The sequence below is a fragment of the Haematobia irritans genome, chromosome 2, assembly GCF_050003625.1.
Source record: "Haematobia irritans isolate KBUSLIRL chromosome 2, ASM5000362v1, whole genome shotgun sequence".
Lineage (NCBI taxonomy): Eukaryota > Metazoa > Arthropoda > Insecta > Diptera > Muscidae > Haematobia > Haematobia irritans.
This window is the reverse complement of record NC_134398.1, coordinates 13,574,695-13,596,716: the sequence shown is the minus strand read 5'-3', so window position 1 is coordinate 13,596,716 and position 22,022 is coordinate 13,574,695. Positions and strand designations below refer to the sequence as shown.

General features: G+C 31.9%; 1 protein-coding gene and 2 long non-coding RNA genes across 4 annotated transcripts; 1 reads left to right on the top strand and 2 right to left on the bottom strand.

The window, feature by feature from the left end:
* The first annotated feature begins 2,220 nt into the window (after positions 1-2,220).
* LOC142223519 (uncharacterized) lies at positions 2,221-3,055 on the top strand. The gene is made up of 2 exons (XR_012718767.1): positions 2,221-2,626; positions 2,686-3,055. It is a non-coding gene; the product is annotated as an uncharacterized LOC142223519 (long non-coding RNA).
* On the bottom strand, positions 2,648-3,287 carry LOC142223518 (uncharacterized). The gene is made up of 2 exons (XR_012718766.1): positions 3,075-3,287; positions 2,648-3,019 (listed from the first exon to the last, which is right to left on the bottom strand). It is a non-coding gene; the product is annotated as an uncharacterized LOC142223518 (long non-coding RNA).
* Positions 3,288-13,330: 10,043 nt separating this feature from the next.
* On the bottom strand, positions 13,331-19,506 carry barr (non-SMC condensin I complex subunit H). Of its 2 annotated transcripts, none has more exons than XM_075293406.1 (4): positions 19,160-19,506; positions 18,778-19,086; positions 17,728-18,592; positions 13,331-14,628 (listed from the first exon to the last, which is right to left on the bottom strand). In XM_075293406.1, exons 1-4 carry the CDS (start codon positions 19,160-19,162, stop codon positions 13,511-13,513), a joined length of 2,295 nt encoding a protein of 764 aa, XP_075149521.1. In that variant the 5' UTR covers positions 19,163-19,506; the 3' UTR covers positions 13,331-13,510. The 2 variants fall into 2 exon arrangements, with proteins under 2 accessions (XP_075149521.1, XP_075149522.1); XM_075293407.1 differs by having other exon boundaries at positions 19,277-19,506.
* Between the last annotated feature and the right edge of the window lie 2,516 nt (positions 19,507-22,022).

The window sequence follows — 22,022 nt, the reverse complement described above, 5'->3', positions numbered from 1 at the left end:
TATAGAAATAAAATTTTCTATAGAAATAAAACTTTTAAAAAAATTTCTATAGAAATAAAGTTTTTCTATAGAAATAAGACTTTGACAAAAACTTCTATAGAAATAAAATTTTGACAAAGTTTTCTATAGAAACATGTTGACAAAATTTTCTTCTAGAAATAAAATTTTGACAAAATTTTCAAGAGGAGTAAACTTTTGACAAAATTTTCTATAGAAACAAAATTTTGACAAAATTTTCTATAGAAATAACATTTTTAGAAAATTTTCCATAGGAATAAAATTTTTAGAAAATTTTGTATAAAAATAAAATTTTGCCAAATTTTCTATAGAAATAAAATGTTGACAAAAATTTTCTACAGAAATAAAATTTTTTATAGAAATAAAATTTTTGGAAAATTTTCTATATTTTTAGAAAAGTTTCTATAAAAATAAAATTTTGCTAAATTTTCTATAGAAATAAAATTTTGACAAAGTTTTCTACCGAAATAAAATTTTTTATAGAAATAAAATTTTTGGAAAATTTTCTATAGAAACAAAATTTTTAGAAAATTTTCTATAGAAATAAAATTTTGACAAAACTTTCTATAGAAAAAACATTTTGACAAAATTGACAAAAAAAATTGTGTATAAAAAAATTGACAAAATTTTCTATAGAAATAAAATTTTTAGAAAATTTTCTATAGAAATAAAATTTTTAGAAAATTTTCTATAGAAATAAAATTTTTATAAAATTTCGGAAATTTTCCTCCAAATTTTGGTAGATTATTGTGCGTGTAGAAAAAACAAATTTTAGGAAATTATCTATAGAAATAAAGTTTTTAGAAAATTTTCTATTGAAATAAAATTTTTAGAAAAATTTCTATAGAAATAAAATTTTGACAACATTTTTTATGGAAATAAGTTTTTGTTAGAAAATTTTCTATAGAAATAAAATTTTTAGAAAATTTTCTATAGAAATAAACTTTTACAAAATTTTCTATAGAAATGATATGTTGACAAAAAATTTTATAGAAATAAAATTTAGAAAATTTCTATAGAAACAAAATTTTCTTTAGAAAAAAAAATTGACAAAATATCCTAAGAATGAAATAAAATATTGACAAATTTATATTTTTTTTCTTTGGTATTTTTTTTTTTGCTCGAGTGGCAACCGTGAGACCACAATCCCAAATCGAGGGGTCAGTTAATGTGGAGGCTATATCAAGACCTGGACCAATATAGCGCATCTTCGAACTTGACCTGCTTGAAGACAAAAAACGAATTTGTGTCAACTTTTAGGAGGAGAGCTCATTACTAAAGGCTTTATCGTGATTGCAGTCAGACAGATGGGCATGATTATTATGTTTTAGTATTTCTCCTTGATCAAGAATATATACTTTATATAGTCAGAAATCGATGTTTTGATGTGTTACAAACGGATTGACAAGTGACAATATGTACATACATAGGTATTGTGGTATCACAATGGACTATTTGTCTACGTAGGTCTAAATATCAGGCTATGACTACATATACCACTTTTTTCTGCGACAGGACTTCCAAGTTGTATTCAATTTTCATACAAGAATATAATTCTGGTGTTTTTTTAATTTTATTTGTATAATTTTCACAAAAAATTTACAATATTGCAATTTGAGATCCCACCTATTAATTTCTGAATAAAATACAACAAGATACAATTTGTATGCTTTCACACATCCGTACCAGCAAAACAAGGATGTGCATATACAGTGTTGGGGATTTTTAACGAGGCCATTATAAAGTTAATTATAAGCGACAACATAACAAAAGCTTTGTTGGGTTATTTCATAAAATTTGTGGGTGAAAACAAACACAATCACAGCAATGCGAATTACTCTCAAGCCGAATGAAATGCTAAAGCACATTCTAATCTCGGTATCATAGAACCGAAAGGAATTCAACAATGCAATCAAATACTTGGAAAACAACAGGTGAGCATTAGGTTAACAGCCACACATACATACGTGCACTCATAGAGTGTTTGATATTTGGTGAATACTTTACGAATCTCTCCCTTTCACTCTCATAATCTCTCTCTCTACCGCAGTTGGCTTTATTTGTTTATGTACGATTATAGCCCACCATAGCCCCGTAATATTATCCAACAGGGTAACACACCACCTCTAATACAAATAATAATAAAAGTCATCGCACAGAGTTCCTATGTTAAGTCAGCAAAGTTGGGTTTATGGAAATTATTCAGGGGGGTTACTCTGTATTGCGATACGAAAGCAAATGCGATGCGATAGTTAAATGCGTTAAGAGTACAATTCGGTACTCTGTATCACTTGCGCAAACGCTTTCGCAAAGTAAACTGAAAATATGGTAACGCTTTAGCAAAATAAAGCGAAAATATGACAACGCTGGCTGCACAATGTAAACAATAACGAAAATGATAAAAAGAAATGTCAAAAAATTGTAAATAAAAACATTTTAAACAATCTTCCGTTCGGTGCGTGTTCTTTTAAAACTTGCTAATCGTTTATAACAAAAAAGTAATAATTATGGATTCGATAGCGTTATGGTTTGAAGAAAATTAACATGAACGAATTACAAGAAGAATTTTGCGAGATCGGTCAAATATACTCTCCCTAAGTGACCACGGGTAAGAAAATGGAAACTCAAATTATGTGACAAACGTTTTTGAATATTTAATTTTTATAGATTTCGTCTTAATAAAGATGCGTTTATGTATGTATTAAACGCTATTAAAGACGACCTTGTCGTTCCAAATAAATCCACAGCCATTCCAACTCCAATAAAAGTGGCCGCTGCTTTGAAATTGCTTGGACAAGGTGGTTATCTACAAATCGGCCAAGACCATCTTTTAGGACTATCAGAGCAATCTATGTCGCGCTGCTTAAAAGAAGTTTGCGAGGTGATTGAACGAATACTTTGTCCCAAGCACATACAATTTGAGGTAACTGCGGAAGAGACCATAAAGTCTACCAAAGTTTGGAACTGACGTTGCTGTGTCTGTAACTTTTTTGGTTTTTCCCTAAAACAATAAACAATTTAGATACAAATATAAAAATTTAATTGTGCTTACTTACATATTTGTTACTTTGCGATTGCTATTTTGTTTGCGCACGATTTTTGCGATCAACGAACGAGTTTGACATACGCTTTCGCATTATAGAGTGCGGTGATGCCAGATTTGCGAAAACTAGATGCGCAAGGTAGATACGAAAACGAATTACTGAGTACCAATTACTAGATTCGCGACAATTTTTCTTACGCATCGCAATACAGAGTAACCCCCCAGGTGTGTTATTGATGCAATTTGGATTTGCGTGTGTATTTTTTGCATAATAATTGTGGTTTAACAGACATTTAGCAGGTGTTTTACTTTCTCTGTTAATTGCCTGCAAAGTCAATGAATATAAATATGAAATGTTCTAACAAAAGGATGTTACAGCAGATGGGATACATAAATGTGGTCACATTTATGTTTTTTATAAACCCACTCTATACATAGGGGACCTCATTTTTGCAAACTTGTAATACGATTTATTTAACAACTCGTCCTCAAGGAACTTTTGAGTTTAAGTAATATAGGGATTATATTCGATTATGGAGACAATGTTATGCTAAAAGAGCATACAAAACTTTTCTTGTAGAACAACTGAAACTGAAACACCGTTTGTCATAACTTCAGGATTATTTTCTTCTATCGATAATACTTTGCAAGAGAAAGGAATTGCATTTGTTGCCGTTCGGACTCGGCTATAAAGGTGAGGTCTAAAATACATTTTTATAAACGAAAAATACGAAAATTTGAGACAATTTTTCTACTTTATGTTTCTAGTAAATGGACATTTATATAAAAACTATAGCTGATACTTTTACGTTTTTTTTTCTATTTTTTCTCACACTTTGAAAGATATTATAGGCCAAATATCGCACATTTTCATAAGGCCATTTGGTCACAATTCATGAAACAAGTTTTTTAGAATGAGCTCATAATCCTCTTGAAGTAATTGGGGTAGGTTTTCAAAATGCCAATTTTTGTTCTACAAGTAAAAACAGATGAAAAATAAAAGTTTTTAACATTAGGTTTATTTCGGTAGTGAAAGGGTTAAGAAGATAAGGTTTCTCAACGGAATTATATTAAAACCAAAAATAAAAGTTTTTAACATTAGGTTTATTTCGGTAGTGAAAGGGTTAAGAAGATAAGGTTTCTCAACGGAATTATATTAAAACCAAATGAGCGGATATCTGCCGGGAAAATTGTTGATTGCATTTCCGTCCTAGTAATTTCATCAGGTGGGGGCGATTTAATGGCTTCAAATTTAAACTGGTAGAAAAGCGTAGTAATATTAAAGAAATTTGTTGTTAACTTTGATCCAATTAAACAATTCCATAGATACAATAATGAATGAATTATGGTTATAATGAAGTAATTAATGATTTCTTTAATTACTTCACCATAACAATCTTTTTGGATTCGGAAGTGGTACAAAATTGGCACAGAAGCGATGAATTTAACATGGGCCTGTCATAGGAGGTATGTCCACCATTTCAACTGCCGTGGCACAGAATTTGCATCACTTCTTAAGATGTGATTCGAATTCAGTGTTTAGAATGTGAATTAAAAAATTTTACAATATTTTGCCAAATAAATAATTTTATAATTTGTTATGATTTTTAATGCTTTCTAACGCTTGCCTGAAACGTTTGACCTTAAATATCTTCCAAAATTTGCAATTTTTCTAGAATCGATTTAGAATTTTCATCTATAAAATTTAAATAATTTGTGTCATTTTATTAATTCTTACTCTGTTTTTAACCTATTTGAAACAAAAAAGATTAAAATTACATATTAAAAATATTAAAAAAAACAAGTTACAAAAAATTGAATTAAAACAATTTACTGTGTAGTTAAAAAGAAACACTTCCAAAGCTTTTAAAGTTGTGCCTTTAGAACAACTTCCAATATTTTTGCTGTGCGAATACTATTAATGAATTACATTGTGTCCAGAAGGGCATATTTACTAGAGTCTGCATCGAATAACTTTTCACTACATGTATGCAATTCGCTTTCGAATATAGTACATACACTGTCTTTCTCTCAGAGCGCAAGTAGTGAAGTGAAGAGAACACTTGCTTGTCAAATACCACCAAGTACTTATCCGAAACAATATGTGTTCTGAAAAAAAGGAACAATAAAAATGTAAGTACTTGAGAAAAACAACATGGATTCTCTTCACTTCACGTGGTACCACAAGTATTGCTCAGTTATGTGCGAAGCAAAACTTTCCATTATTATTAATCATAGATATGTATGTATGTCACATATTTCATATATTTATGTATGTCACACACTTACCTTAACGTTTGCCGTTCTTTATATCAATCAGAAAACATGTATTATGGAGAGTAACTGTTTTCTTGTATTTCTGAAACTGCACGTGGTACCTGGAGTACTCTATGAAGTTTCAATAAGGAATATGTGTTTGTTGGTAGTGAAGACATCAGAGTAGCAACAAGAATTTACTCGTGGCTTTTGGTGTTCATCAAAATGTGTACCAATTGTTTTGCGACTCTCTCAAATAGATGTACTCATGTAGCAAGTACACGTGTACTCTTCATTTACAAATGGAATTGTGCAGACCTCTAATATTTACCACTGCCATGCAATGTATCCAAATTCTCATATAAATGGTGGTTAAATTGTAAGGGCCGATGTTGAATGTGAACTAGGTGTGGTTCACAACGCCAAGTTTTTTTCCGAATTTTATTTGACATTTCTCTATCTCAGACTTACTCAATTTGAACCATGGAGAGATACACAATTCAACAACGTGTTAAAGTTATCCAGACTTATTATGAAAATGGACGTTCATTTTCGAAGAAAATCATCTTCAGTAATGAGGTACATTTTCACCTCAGTGGATTCGTCAATAAACAGAATTGCCGCATTTGGGCGAATGAGAATCCAAGAGTGATTTTCGAATAACAATGCACCCACAAAGAGTGACTGTTTGATGCGGTTTAAGGGCTGGCGACATCATCGGGCCGTATTTTTCCAAAATGAGGCCGGTTGCTGTGGCAGTTACTGTGAATGGTGTTCGCTATCGTGAGATGATAACGAACTTTTTATGGCCCGAATTGGAAGATATGGATGTGGACGATATGTGGTTTCAGCAGGACGGTGCCACTTGCCACACAGCTAACGAAATAATGGCTCTTTTGCGCAACAAATTCAATGGCCGTGTTATCTCACGTCATGGCGCAGTCAATTGGCCGCCAAGATCATGTGATTTGACACCGTTGGACTTTTTACTTTGGGGTTATTTGAAAGAAAAGGTGTACGTCGATAAGCCAGCAACAATTCAAGAGCTAAAGGATGAGATAATTCGGCACATTAACGGCATAGAGCCTCCATTATGCCTCAACGTCATCGAAAATTTGGATCATCGGATGAAGGTGTGCCACCGAGGTCGCGGCGCCCATTTGGCCGATATTTTGTTCCATACATAATTGAGTAATACCAATATATCATAATAAAATAAAATTACAATAATTTCCTAAATAGTTTGTGTTTTATTCAAAATCAACATCGGCGCTTGAAATTTTAACCACCCTTTACAATTAATTGATCAAATTAATTTATAATTAAAATTATTAATCCAATTAAAATTTTAGTTGGTTCTCTTAATTTAAATGACAGCATTTTGTTTTGATTAAAAAATCCATTGAATCGATTAATTTTTTTATTTTACTATCTTAAAATTAAAATGTTGGTGATTTCACGAAAATTTTTCCAATTAAAGACTTAATTGAGTTTTTAAAAATGTCTCAATTAAAAATTTTATTGATTCAACAAATTTTTCAATTGAAACAAAAATCAATCACAAAAATTAATAGCATCAATTAATTTTTTATTTGGATCAATTAATTCTTTAATTGATACTATCATTTCTGTGATTGAAGACATTTCAATTAAAAATTAATTGGATCAATTAATTTTGTGATTGAACACAAAAAAATATTTTTTTGTGTGAATACTTAATTATAATCCGTTTTTGGTCTAACATTTTGCAGGACATTCCCTAATGATACGCACATAGTATCAGCCAAATGGAATCCAAATTAGATATAGCTTCGATTTCCTTTAGATGTTCTCTTTTTTCCTAATTTTTATTATTTATATTTTCTAAACATTGGAAAAAAACGAAAATTGTCTATGTACGAGTAAGTCCTTCTTAAAGTCAAAGATAATAAAAAGGAGAAATTTAAACAATATTTTCAAACCACAAACATATATGTACCTCCATACATATTTCTTTGCACCAAATGTATTATTTGTGATGAGACCAAAATAAAACTTTATCATTTAATTACTTTATAAACTCTTTTTTTTTCTTCTTTGACAACTCATTACCTTGTTTGTATTCTTGGTTGATCCTTGAGAATTCCACGGAACATTAATAGCGTTTTAACTTCTTTGTATGAGTTTCAATGGCTGCATTTAACTTTTTCTTAACACTTCTGGAGTATAAAGTATTATTTAAATATTCAGCATCTATACTTGTATAAAACACACAGACATATGCTTCTGGGATTTATTAGGGTGTACTGGTAAATTAAGGATTTTTTGTTATTTATATAAGAAGAGAAAGAAAATGGCCTTTTTGTAGGGGGAACATGGGGACCATTTTTGTCGCAAAAAAATATTGTTTTCTCGGTAAACATAAACATAATTGCCGCAATCAAATACATAATTTCCGAGAAAATCATATGATTGTGACAAGGATGAATTTAGTAAATGGCAGTTAAAAATCAAAAATGTCAGCAAGGAAATCTCAAAAAGTACACATAAAGAAAAATTCATTAAAATTGAGCCAACGAAAATTTTTCATTGATAAGTTACATTGGTTATTAGAAAATTCGTTATAATAACGAAAATTTTCATTGTATTAACGAATTTGTTACATTGGCTCACTTTTAATGAAACAATTCGTTAATGAAACGAAACTTTTTTGTATTAGTGTAATTTTCCCCATAAACTATTTATTTTTTTCTGTGTGCATAGTCCGGGGTCAATTGGCAAAGCCCAAAAAGCCCGTGGTCTTATGAACTTTTGATACAAATGCTCTTGCTCTGCAACCCAATTATGTGATTGAAACATAATCACAGATATGATAAAATCAATCACCAAAGTCAATTAAAAAACTAATTGAAACCATTATAAAATTAATTGATACCACCCAGCAAGAAAATTGGAAGTTATTCGAAAAACATTTCTTTTTAAGAGCAATCCAATTTTAGCCATTGACAAACATTTAGTTTTCATTCATATAAATTACAAATTATATGGATGTAAATAAGTTATAATTAAAAAGATATCAAATTATAAAATACTGGATTATTTAAAGAGAAAATTAAAAAAAAAAATCGAATTATAAAATATAAAAATAAATACAATTATAAAATACTGGAACTGATATACTACAATTTTTTTTAAGAACAATCTAATATACACGTCCATGCCCTACAGATATTGTTATACTCTCTGTATATCACTGTAAAATGTAAACAATCAACAGTATAATCTCACTGTTGCTTAGCAAATATCCAGTGTTTCATTCAAGAGACAACACTACAGAGTGTTCCACCCACTCACACTCACCCTTACGCATGTGATAGTACATAGAAAGAGTTTTTATTTTAAAGTGTTTGGTACAAGTGCAAATAAACAAAAAAGGAAACAGAAACATCTTTGTCAAAGAGTACCTGTCAACGAGGATGGTATGATAATAATTGGAATACAATAATGTTTTTTTTTTTGTATTTGATAAATTATACACATGTTAAGTAGGGCCTTAACATGTGGTCTTTTCAAAATTCGAAAAAAAATCGAATTTGCACATATCCACCTTTTTAAATTTTGGATAAATTTATTTTGGTTTTCTCGAATTTTTAAAATATTGAATTATTCAGAATTCATATCATACAACTTTCAGTTTCACATTAGTTGAAATTTTTGCTAATCCTCGAAAAATTGAAATTTTTATAAGAAAAATTATTTTGGCCATAACTCTTTAAATATGCGTCCTAAAGCGAAAAGGACCTCAATCCGTGACCTCCCCCCAAAAATGAAAATTTTGATTAAAATCCTCGAAAAATTTAAATTTTTGTACGAAAACCTTATTTTGACCATAACTTCTTAAATATGCGCCCTAGAGCGAAAAGGACCTCAATCTGTGAACACCCCAAAAAAATCAAAATTTCAATGAAAATCCTCGAAAATTTGATATTTTTATAAGCAAAACTTATTTTGGCCATAACTCCTTAAATATGCGTCCTAGAGCGAAAAGGACCTCAATCCGTGACCACCTTCAAAAAATCGAAATTTCGATGAAAATCCTCGAAAAATTTAAATTTTTATATGAAAAACTTATTTTGACCATAACTTAAATATGCGTCCTAAAGCGAAAAGGACCTCAATCCGTGACCACCCTCAAAAAATCAAAAATTTGATGAACCTCCTCGAAAAATTGAAATTTTAATATGAAAAACTTATTTTGGCCATAACTCCTTAAATATGCGTCCTAGAGCGAAAAAGACCTCAATCCGTGACCACCCCCAAAAAAATCGAAATTTCAATGAAAGTCCTCGAAAAATTTAAATTTTTGTATGAAAACCCTATTTTGGCCATAACTCCTTAAATATGCGTCCTAGAGCGAAAAGGACCTCAATCAGTGACCATCCTCAAAAAATTAAAATTTCGTTGAAAATCCTCGAAAATTTTAAATTTTTATATGAAAAACTTATTTTGGCCATAACTCCTTAAATATGCGTCCTAGAGCGAAAAGGACCTCAATCTGTGACTTCCACCAAAAAATCGAAATTTCAATGAATATCTTCGAAAAAATGAAATTTTTATACGAAAAATTTATTTCGGCCATAACTCCTTAAATATGCTTCCTAAAGCAAAAAGGACATCAATCCGTGACCACCCCCAATTAAAATTTTGATTAAAATCCTCGAAAAATTCAAATTTTTATATGAAAAATTATTTTGGTCATAACTCTTTAAACATGCGTCCTAGAGCGAAAAGGACCTCAATTCGTGATCACCCCCAAAGAATCAAAATTTCAATGAAAATCCTCGAAAATTTTAAACTTTTATAAGAAAAACTTATTTTGGCCATAACTCCTTAAATATGCGTCCTAGAGCGAAAAGGACCTCAATCCGTGGCCACCCTCAAAAAATCGAAATTTCAATGAAAATCCCCGAAAAATTGAAATTTTTGTACGAAAAACTTATTGTGGCCATAACTCCTTAGAGCGAAAAAGACCTCAATTCGTGATCACCCCCCAAAAAATCAAAATTTCGATGAAAATCTTCGAAAAATTTAAAATTTTTATATGAAAAACTTATTTTGGCCATAACTCCTTAAATATGCGTCCTAGAGCGAAAAGGACCTCAATCCGTGACCACCCCAAAAAAATCAAAATTTCGATGAAAAATCTTCGAAAAATTTAAATTTTTATATGTAAAACTTATTTTTGTCATAACTCCTTAAATATGCATCCTAGAGCGAAAAGGACCTCAATCCGTGATCACCCCCAAAAAAATCAAAATTTCAATGAAAATCTTCGAAAAAATTCAATTTTTATATGAAAAACTTATTTTGGCCATAACTCCTTAAATATGCGTCCTAGAGCGAAAAGGACCTCAATTCGTGATAACCCCCAAAAAATCGAAATTTCAATGAAAATCCTCGAAAACTTGAAATTTTTATATGAAAAACTTATTTTAGCCATAACTCCTTAAATTTGCGTCCTAGAGCGAAAAGGACCTCAATCCGTGACCACCCCCAAAAATCGAAATTTCAATGAAAATCTTCGAAAAATTTAAATTTTTATATGAAAAACTTATTTCGGCCATAACTCCTTAAATATGCGTCCTAGAGCGAAAAGGACCTCAATCCGTGACCACCCCCAAAATATAAAATTTCTACGAAATTTTTATTTCTATTGAAAATTTTATCAAAAGTTTATTCCTATTAAAAATTTTGAAAAAATTTTATTCCTATTGAAACTTTTGTGAAAATTTTATTTCTATAGAAAATTTTGTCAAAATTTTATTTCTACAGAAAATTTTATTCCTATGGAAATGTTATCTCGGAATTTTTTTTATTTCTGGTGGAAATTTTGTCAAAATTTTATTTCTATAGACAATTTTGTCAAAATTTTTTTCCAATGGAAAACTTTTTCAAAATGTTATTCCTAAAGAAAATATTGTCAAGAGTTTATTTCCATAGACAATTTTTTTTTCAAATTTTATTTCTATAGAAACCTTTATCAAAATTTTATTTGTATAGAAAATTTAGTCAAAATTTTATTTCTATAGAAAATTTTGTCAAAATTTTATTTGTATAGAAAATTTTGTCATAATTTAATTTCTATAGAAAATTTTGTCAAAATTGATTTTCTATAGAAAAATTTTGTCAAAATTTAATTTTAGAAGAAATTTTGTTACTAGATGTAATTTGTAAAGTACATCTTAGTTGAAGACGATTTTTTTTACAATCTACCAAAAGATCAAGAATTCTACCAATCTACCAAATAGTAAAAAATCTACCAATTTTGGTAGAATTCTACCGTGCTTTTAATTCGATATCGTGAATGTTTGTCCATAAACCTTAACTTCTAGGAACCATCCTCGTAAATCTAAATGCTTTTGACACACATATAGAAACGATTGCTTGCCATTGGATATTATCGAATGCAATCTTTTTTTCTGCGGTATTTGTCTTTGAATTTGAATTTGGAAAAGCGAGAAGCTAAATCCACTTAAGAACCTTCCAAAGGGACTTCCATACAAATAAGGACATGTACATTTTCCAGAAAATCCTCATTTACATGCATACATTCGTAGTGTTCGCACTATTTCATACATACATACATGGAGTATTGTACATAAATAATGTTTTCTTAAGATTTGGGAACAATTTTCAAACGAAAACTTACAAAGAAGGCATATTTTAGTCACATTCAGTAGGAAGAAAAAAAAAACAGGCGATGGATGCTCTAAAAGGTAATCGAGAAAAACTTAAGCCTTGAGGAAAACCAGAAATCATTTATTCACAAGAAAAAAAATACATATTTGGAACGCTTAAGAAGCTACCATGAACATTGAAGAAATAATAGGAATTTTCAAAGTCACAATGAAAACAAACAAAAACAGGGAAATTGAGTTAAAGTTGGTGCGAGTCGAATATACAATACAGACAACCTACGAAATTAGTATAGAACCACATTTATTACAACGAAAGCCAATATTTTATTTAAAGGGCTCAATTTATTTACACACGCAGAAGATGGTTAACTATGGCAAGAGCAAATTACTGTGGATACAGCTTTACTGTTTTAAAATTCTAGGAAATCTGATAAATTTTCGGTTTCTATACCCTCAAGAAGTTAAATCGCTAATCAAAACATTGACCTATACAAACCGGATAAAATTTGAGCCGCCTAGATGGTGAACAATAGAATGGGGGTGGAGTCTCTTTATATGGCAGCCATACCAAAACCGATATATTGTAGGGTGAGACTGACTTTTCTAAAAAATTTTAATCCTGAGAGAATTCTCTGAAAACCTTATTTCCTATTTAAACATAATCATCGTGCATTATTATACAAAACTCCAACACAACATATGTAAATAACAGACATGTTCAATGTTATATTTTCTTTGTTGTCAATTTTCTAAAAATGTTTGTTTATTTGTTTCTCTTTTTGTTTTAATATAAACCACAAATTTTTGAAAAATATATCGAATACACACACAGAAAAGAAAACTTAGAAAAATACTGCAAAAAATCTTGGGATGTAAAAAAATAAAACAATAATTTTTATTTTTATATTGTGAAATAATTTAAAAAGGAAAGGAAACAAAAATAGTAATTATTCACGACTAATAGGAGTGATTAAGAAGCGACTTAATAAACTAATTCAATTGTTATTATTGTGGCTTGGGGCAAATGGTAAAAAAATGATTTAAGAAAAATACTTTTAAAGTAGAAAATCTTACGAAAAAAAAAATTGAGTTTGTTTTTGGTTTTTGTAAGTAAATTTGAAAAATATTGAATATACAAATAAAAAGATCCCTGGGAAAACTGGGAAAAATTTTCAATTTTTTATGCTTTTTTTATTCTTCTCCTTTTTTTCAAAATTTAACAAAGATTAGAGAAGAATAGATTGCAAACAAAATGCCATTATAAATACATAAAGGAGATGGTATATAGAGCTGAGATAGAGGAAGTACTTAGAAACTATGAAAAAGTAAAACTTAATATGTTTATATATTTTTTGTATTTTTGTTATTTTGCTTTTTTTACCCTATGCAAGTTCATATATATATATTTTTAAATCTATATTTTATGTATAGTTAAAATACTAAAAAAACTATTAAGGAGTGACATTTATTAACGATTTGTTTTACATGTACTACTATTAATTACGATACATAGCAGCTATCCCGCCACTTTACGTATTTTAAAATCTTTCAGATCTTCTTCTGGTATCAGCCGCAAATCAAATTCATTTGCCAAATGCAGTACAGAATAGAATGCTATGGAGGTGGATAGTGATTCAGCCATTGCTTTAGGTAAAATTTCAGGTAGATGTTCGTATATGTCATGGAAGCTGCCCAAGCCTTCTTTATATTCTTCTTGTTTCGGTATGGGATGTTTAGGTATATCTTCTTCTCTAACCGGATGTCTGAATTGTTTTTGTAGTAATACTGTACAACTTCGCTTGAGATTTTTCATATCGATAACCTTGGCCCGCTTGGCAAACGGCACTATGATCTTTGTTACTTGTGATGGGGCACCATCATATTCTGTGGCAATCTCCAAAACGGTTTCATTTAAATTTTCTCCATTGCCTTCGGTTTCTGTGGGATTTGTTGCTTGCGGGTTATTATCTGCATTAACATCGTGACCTTGTGTCACATTTGCCATGTTGTTGTTGCCACCATCACATCCTCCTCCACCATCCATAGGATCATCATAGGGCATATCATCAGCGCCATTATCGAAATGATCATCTTGTGGTATAGATTCATTATCTAACGTCGTTCCACCAGCCACCTCCGCAATGCTTTCTCTTTCGTCGGCTTTCACATGGACTGGTATACCGGGTGCTAATGCATAATAAGAAAATCGTAAAGGATCAACTTGCAAATCCATGGGTAATTTGAGTTTTCGTTGATCCCATTTCTTTTGAATATTGGCCTTACGACTTTTATATTTCTCATCCAGTTTTATAAAGAGGTCATCATGGAATTCTCCAAATTTCAATTGTTTCGATTGTTTCTTCTCGAAAGCCTTTTTGTTACGTCGAGCTTTTGCATTTAAATTACGTCCAGCTGTACCATCATCTGTAAGATGCTGCTGTTGACCAGTAAGGGTATTTCTATTGCGTGTTCTTTTAAATTTCCAATGAGAGGGACCAGCCCAAAATTGTGAGATCTTATCGAGCGGACGATAAGAGTACTCTAATTGTGAATTTGCGTCAACAGGGCGTAGATCTTCGATAAGTACAGGTGCTTTGCGTAGACCACGGCAATTTTTAATGGCATTACGTTCCTCTGAAAATTAAAAAAAAAATATATATATATAAGTATAGTGTGATATTAAATATATTTTTATATTAGAGAGTACTATTCAATATCAATAAATATGAAATAAAAAAAATCTCAATAAAGTCTGAGTAAAAAACAAGTATATACAGCCGTAAGTTCGGCCAGGCCGAATCTTATGTATCCTCCACCATGGATTGCGTAGAAAGTTCTACTAAAGACTGTCATCCACAATAGAATTACTTGGGTTGTGGTAATACTTGCCGATGACCTTGCCATCTTAAAACTTCTTAACATCGTCCTCTAAATTGTAAGTTCGTCCATACGTGGTATATATTATACAAAAAAAAACAGATTAAATACGTATATAATTCAGTTCTTGGCCCGGTATACGATATATAGGGAAATGTATAAATAATTACAAACGGATATAAAGTTTTGAGCGGTAATTAGAGAGCCGAATTGTTATATGGGGGGGTCGCTTTATAAGAGGGTTATATACAATTATGAACCGATATGGACCAATTTGTGTGTGATTGGGGATAGGTTTATCTGGGGGCTATATATAACTATAGACCGATATGAACCAATTTTGGCATGGCATGTTAGCGGCCATATACTAGCACAATGTACAAATTTCAACCGAATCGAATGAATTTTGCTCCTCCAAGAGGCTCCGGAGATCAAATCTGGGGATCGGGGGCTATATATAATTATGGACCGATATCGACAAATTTTTCCATGTTTTTTTAAAGACCAAATACTTAGATCACGTGGCAAATTTCAACCGGCTCGGTTGAAATTTACTACTCCAAGAGGCTCCCGAGGTCAAATCTGGGGATAGGTTTATATGGGGGCTATATATAATTATGTATCGATATGAACCAATTTTAGCTTGGTTGTTAGATACCATATACAAAAACCTTGTACGAAATTTCAGCCGGATATATAATTATGGACCGATATGTATAAATTTTTGCACGGTTGTTAGGGACCATATTCTAAATCCACGTACCAAATTTCAACCGGATCGGACAAATTTTGCTCCTCCAAGAGGCTTTAGAGGTCAAATCTAGGGATCGGTTTATATGGGGACTATATATAATTATGGACCGTTATGGACCAATTTTTGCATGGTGGTTAAAAACCATATACCAAAACCACATCTAAATTTTAACCTGATCGGATGGGTTTTGCTCCTCCAATAGGCTCCGGAGGTCGAATCTGGGGATCGGTTTATATGGGGGCTATATATAATTATGTATCGATGTGGACCAATTTTAGCTTGGTTGTTGGATACAATATACTAACACCATATCCGAAATTTCAGCCGGATAGGATGAAATTTGCTTTTTGTAGAGGCTCCGCAAGCCAAATCGGGGGATCGGTTTATATGGGGGCTATATATAATTATGGACCTATGTGGACCAATTTTTGCATGGTTGTTAGAGACCATATACTAACACCACGTACCAAATTTCAGCCGGATAGGATGAAATTTGCTTATTTTAGAGGCTCCGCAAGCCAAATCTGGGGAGCGGTTTATATGGGGGCTATATAGAATTATGAACCGATGTGGACCAATTTTTGCATGGTCGTTAGAGACCATATACTAACACCACGTACCAAATTTCAGCCGAATAGGATGGAATATGCTTATCTTAGAGGCTCCGCAAAGCAAATCTGGGGGTCCGTTTATATGGGGGCTATACGTAAAAGATGACCGATATGGCCCATTTGCAATACCATCTGACCTACATCAATAACAACTACTTGTGCCAAGTTTCAAGTCGATAGCTTGTTTCGTTAGGAAGTTAGCGTGATTTCAACAGACGGACGGACGGACATACTTAGATCGACTCAGAATTTCACCACGACCCAGAATATATATACTTTATGGTGTCTTCGAGCAATATTTTGATGTGTTACAAACGGAATGACATGGTGAGGTTAAAAAACAAATCATCCAAATCGTACCAAACCCCAATTCGGAAGAAACGCAAACACTCGAATTCAAATCAATTTAGGTTTTTATTTAATTTTTTAAATTTAGTTTTCTTTTGTTTGTAGGAAATAGGGAACCAACGCATAAGATCTATATGTTTTTAACCATAAACAGACTTTTGTGAAGTTAATCGTTTTTTCTAAGTTTTTCTAAAAATCTGTTTTTCCAAATTTTAAAAATATTAAAATCTCCATTTTTGGAAATCTATAACAAGTATCAGTTTCCTGATTTTGATTACAATCCCATAAATTGAAATGCATTTGAAACCAGAAATTGTATCTTCAATATACTTAAAATAATTCTATATGGACTTTATAAACAAATTTCCAGAAAAACATTGAAATATTCCGATGATGCAGCTCCGTTAGGCTTTACCTGTCACTTTACAAAAAACTAAATTGCAGATATCTTATATCTGTTTAAAAATAATTGAAATATATTCGTCGTTAATTTTCTAACTGGCATATAAGTATATTAGCAAAATGATAGATATATTCCAGGGGAGCCACCGTGGTGCAATGGTTGCATGCCCGCCTTGCATACACAAGTCGTGGGTTCGATTCCTGCTTCGGCCGAACACGAAGAACGAAGAGAGAAGTTCACCAATGTGGTATCACAATGGACTGAATAGTCTAAGTGAGCCTGATACATCGGGCAGCCACCTAACCTAGATATATTCGAAGAACGATTTAAAAGTTAGTAAGCTAACCTTACACCAATGGAGCTCCATGAAGATGGAGGTTAATATCTTAGAGATTCTTATAAGGTTTAAATGACCTGGAAATTGATTCCTTACAATATGCCTGCAAAAAGGGAAGCAATTTTATCACAAATGCCCAAAATGTCTACCATATCAGATATGAATATATCTTATTCTCCAGAATTCATTTTAAAAACAATTTTCAATGAAATTTGATACATGACTACCATAAATGGCCAATCTATTTCAAATAAAAGTAGATTGTTAATTAAAGAAAGTCCATGGTTCAAATAGCCCTCCAAGCCACAAAGGGAATATATGTCAATGTGCTTATATCCGCTATTATCGATCATATTTTAATTACTTTAAAAAAAATAAAGCAAAACACATGTATTCTACTCACCAGTTGTTAAATCATCATCCAAGTCGTCATAATTAACATCAAGAATGGGCACATGTTCACTTAACGAAGGCACTGGTTCACATTCGGCATTTATATCGAAAGCCATTCCCACCTCATTTGCATTATGAAATGGGGCAAAACTGTGTATATCATCACCACCGCCTCCATCCACACAGCCGGGCGGTCCATCATCGTCACAATCGGATCCTAGACTCATACGTCGTGGTCCTGTTTCATCTTTGTCATCATTTGAGGGCTCTGGCGTATCGGATATAACATAACCACTATGTAAGGGTCGCAATTGCATATCATCAACACGAGAAATTTTAAATAGCCTATCACATGGAGCCAAGTCACCTTCATTTTCAGTACTAATTGCCACCTCTTCAGTATAATCAAGTACTGGCAGTGATTGGGCATTCCAAAAGGGAAATGTTGTACGCAAGCGTAGTTCAGATTCAGTTGTCAAGAGTATGTTGTTCATTAGACGATTTGATGAGTTAATTGATCCAACAATAGAGTTGAGTTTACCAAAGACAGGATCTTGCAACGGCACAGTATCGAGGCGGGCATTAATTGTATCCTTATTTTTGGTTATTGTTGATATTATGTTACGCTTTTTCTTTTGTTTCTTTTGTTTTTCTTTCTCAGGCGCCGGACCACCATCTGCACCCGCCGCCTCAGCATTTGGATCATTGCCTCCCTCACCGCCAGTAGCCACATCGTCATCATCATCATCGTTGGCTTGTTTCTCGTTAAATTTTTGAGCATTCAAACCTGCTGACATACGTAGAACATCTGTGTGTATTGAATCCACACGGAGACTGTAAACTTTAGAAGAAGCCTCCAGAGATGAACCAGCAACCTATAAACAAAACAACAAAGGGCACAGATTAGAAATTTTCGTACTGACCTACAAAATCTGCAATCAGATACAGTCAACACCCCTATAACAAAACATCTCTATTTACACACTGTGCAGGGAATTTTCCTATAGGAATGCGATGGCTGTACCCAATCCTTTCACTCAAATATACCATATTTGCATACCTTAAAATTGTTCAATGATTTGTGATGTCTGTCCAGCAAAGTCGATAGAGTATCAATCAAAGATACTGACCAAGCATTTTCCTTGCTCAATTTGTTGCCATTGTAGATTTCCAAACACTTTTTTAGGGTCTCATTCTCTTCCAGGCAAGATGAATCGGTGGGATTTGAAGACAGCAAAGTACGTCTACGTGCCTGTCTTCTTTCCTCCTCATCATCATTTATCGTAACATTGTGAGTCTGTCCATCGCGTAAAATTCCTGCCTCGGATCTTCTCAATGGCGAGTCCGTATGTGCTGGCGTCATATTCACCTAAAATAATAGCAAACACAAAATAAAAATGATAATTATTTAATATGTTTCACAAATTGCCAAACGAATTTACCATGAATTTGCTTTTATGCTTTGAATTTCCCTCTGCAACCCACCGCGCGCGTCCTCTTGTTGTTTGGTTTTATTCAATCACTCCACTCACTTTCTATGACTTTTTATCATTGCTTACCTTTTGTTTAATTTTATGTTGTCCTAGATTATATTGTCAAGTATTCTGCAATTTATATATTTGTCCAAAGATATTTCACCACTTCAAAATTTTCTAAGCAAATTTTTTGTCTTCTTATTGTATTAAATATATTAACAAGGTAAATGTTTTATTCTTCTTCTTAAAAAATGCGCTTGTGTTTGTCATAGATGAAATTTCAGTTGTTTTCAAATGTAAACGCTTAACGCTATTCATTATAATGATAGAAGGAGAGGGAACATACAATGCTAATGCGAGAGAATGAACAGGGTAGTATACAAAGAGGATGAAATAAAATGGAGTTGCATCAGAGTTGTATTAAAGTATTGTTGTTTTAAAGGTACCTAAATAAATGTAATAGCGAAACAGTGTTACCATGTTTGAGCAAAAACAATTGTTAAGACTTTATACCAATATATATTTTCTGCGTTTGACGCTGAATGAAACCAAATACGTTTTCATTCATTGCACTTATAGGTGGGCATTAACAACCTGTTTCTGTATTTGCATCAAAGAGGTATCATTTTACACTTTTTTATTGATTTATATGTGATTTTACCGGCTAAACTCGAACTTAATACCCACCCTGCCAACATTTTTTGAATTTGAACAGTCGTATACGATATCCAAAACTCGTCGCAAAAGTGCCGTCACTATTGAGAAGTTGTGTCACGCCAAGTTCCTACAAAAAAGTATCGCATGAGTGCAATTATTAAGTGCCTTTTTAAATAAATTTAAAACGACGTCAATAAGAGTCCCTTCAAACTATTAGAAAAAGTGAATTTTTAGATAGATTTAAAATATTCATTGTGGTCAAGTAAAATACGATTATTTAGATGTTTATTAAATTGAATAAAACTTTATGAATTATTCCAGATATACCATTTATACGAATAAAAAGTACATCATATGTTGCAATTCTGCTATATTCGGCTGATGCTCCAGCGGGGGAGAATTATCCATTGTAAAATCAATTTGAAGTTTTCGAATAGTAATGAGATTAGTTGTACAACAAATCTTACTTGATTATTTCATTTATTATTTAATTTATTATAATTACAAATTACAATTAACTTATACGGGCCCTAGCGACTACCCTGCCAGCATTTCAAAGTTCCATTTCATCCTCATCGCTACCGCAGACTCGTAAGTGACACTGCAACAATCGCCAACTTTGATAGTATTTTGCCATCACTATTCGCATGAAAGTATTTTGCTATCACTATTGTTACAAGAACCATTTTATATTTTGTGAAACACCAAGCACAACTAACTTCTTATAATTTATTTAAATAAAAATGATAATGAAGTGCTGAAAACATAGTTATTTCGCTTAAAATTGTGAAGGATATATTGATGAACAATGTTTGACTTCCCAAATGGAATAAAGGGATAGTTTTTCAAATATTTTTCCAGACACGCTGCCTCCATTGGAAATAAAAGCACTCGCTGATAGACGCTACAACATAACTTGCAACTGTAACTCAACATCAATATTTTATTAATGCATACAAATATGTTAAATGTGATGTGATAGTCGTATAGATGTTATATTTATGAGAATTTATAAATGTTTAATAAAAGTAATTGGTATAAGTCCGCTAAAACCAACTTAAAAAAGCTTCAAGTCATCAAGAACAAATGTCTTAAGATAATAAACAACAAACACTAGAGATACTCCACCGATGCTCTACATATGGAAACTGGCTTTGAACGGTTACATTATTTTATTAAGAGATATACCGATAACTATCTGTCTAAAATTAAAATATCTTCTTATCCATTGATAGAAGAGTGTATAGACTTAACACAAAAATTTTTGTTCAACTTAATTAGCAAATAGAAAAGCGTACGTATGGATATTTTACTAATAATTAGTAAACCACACAATACGTACATTTTTTCAGTTATGTTTGACATCTTACTTTACAATCAAATAAAGGGTTTTCCCTAATTTTTCCTTTATGAACATTACATCCAATAAAAAGAAATCTAAACTTGTATTAAAGTCTCACTCGCTGTAATATATTATATAAAATCTCGTAACCTTGTAAATATTGTCTGAACAAATGGTAAAGAAAGATGAATATATAAATAAAAAAAATTAATAAACATCTAAACAATCGTATTTTACTTGACCACAATGATTCTTTTACAACTTAAAATGCACTTTGTCTGATTGTTTGAAGGGGCTCTTATTGGCGTCCTTCTAAGTGTGTAAATATAACCATAGCGATAGGCGGTAGGCGAACACTTATTTATGTGTATTTCTTATGGGAAGCCCAAAATCCGCGACGGAATACCGTGACGGCTAGCGGCGTGTCGCTAAATTAAAACTTATTCTAATACTACGTTCGCACTAGACACGAAATCCTCGTAAACGAGGATTTTGGCCGAAATCCTCCTAGATCTCAGTAGATTTCCAATAGGCAAACATCAGCTGGATCGTAGAGGATTCAACATAGGGGTTTGTGTTTGCATTGATATATTTACAAACAGCTGTTAAACCATCAAATCTACGAAATCTCGTTATTTTGCCAGTCCGAACAATTGAGATTTGTAAAGAGATTTTGGTTCTAAGTAGTGAGATTTCGTGTCTAGTGCGAACGTAGTATAACTCCCTGGCGAAAACGGGTATAGTGTTGCCATCGCTTATCAATTTTTTTAACTCACCACTAGAAATTGCTGTTGCCTGGACACGTGTAGATTATTTTTTCTTGAAATAACT

What these genes read in the sequence shown, in the direction of transcription:
- barr (XM_075293406.1), bottom strand. An exon ending in AATCATTGAACAATTTTAAG is followed by an intron (nt 18,593 to 18,777) that starts GTATGCAAATAT and finishes TTTTGTTTATAG; the next exon opens with GTTGCTGGTTCATCTCTGGA. An exon ending in GGATGATGATTTAACAACTG is followed by an intron (nt 14,629 to 17,727) that starts GTGAGTAGAATA and finishes TTTAATTTTCAG; the next exon opens with AGGAACGTAATGCCATTAAA.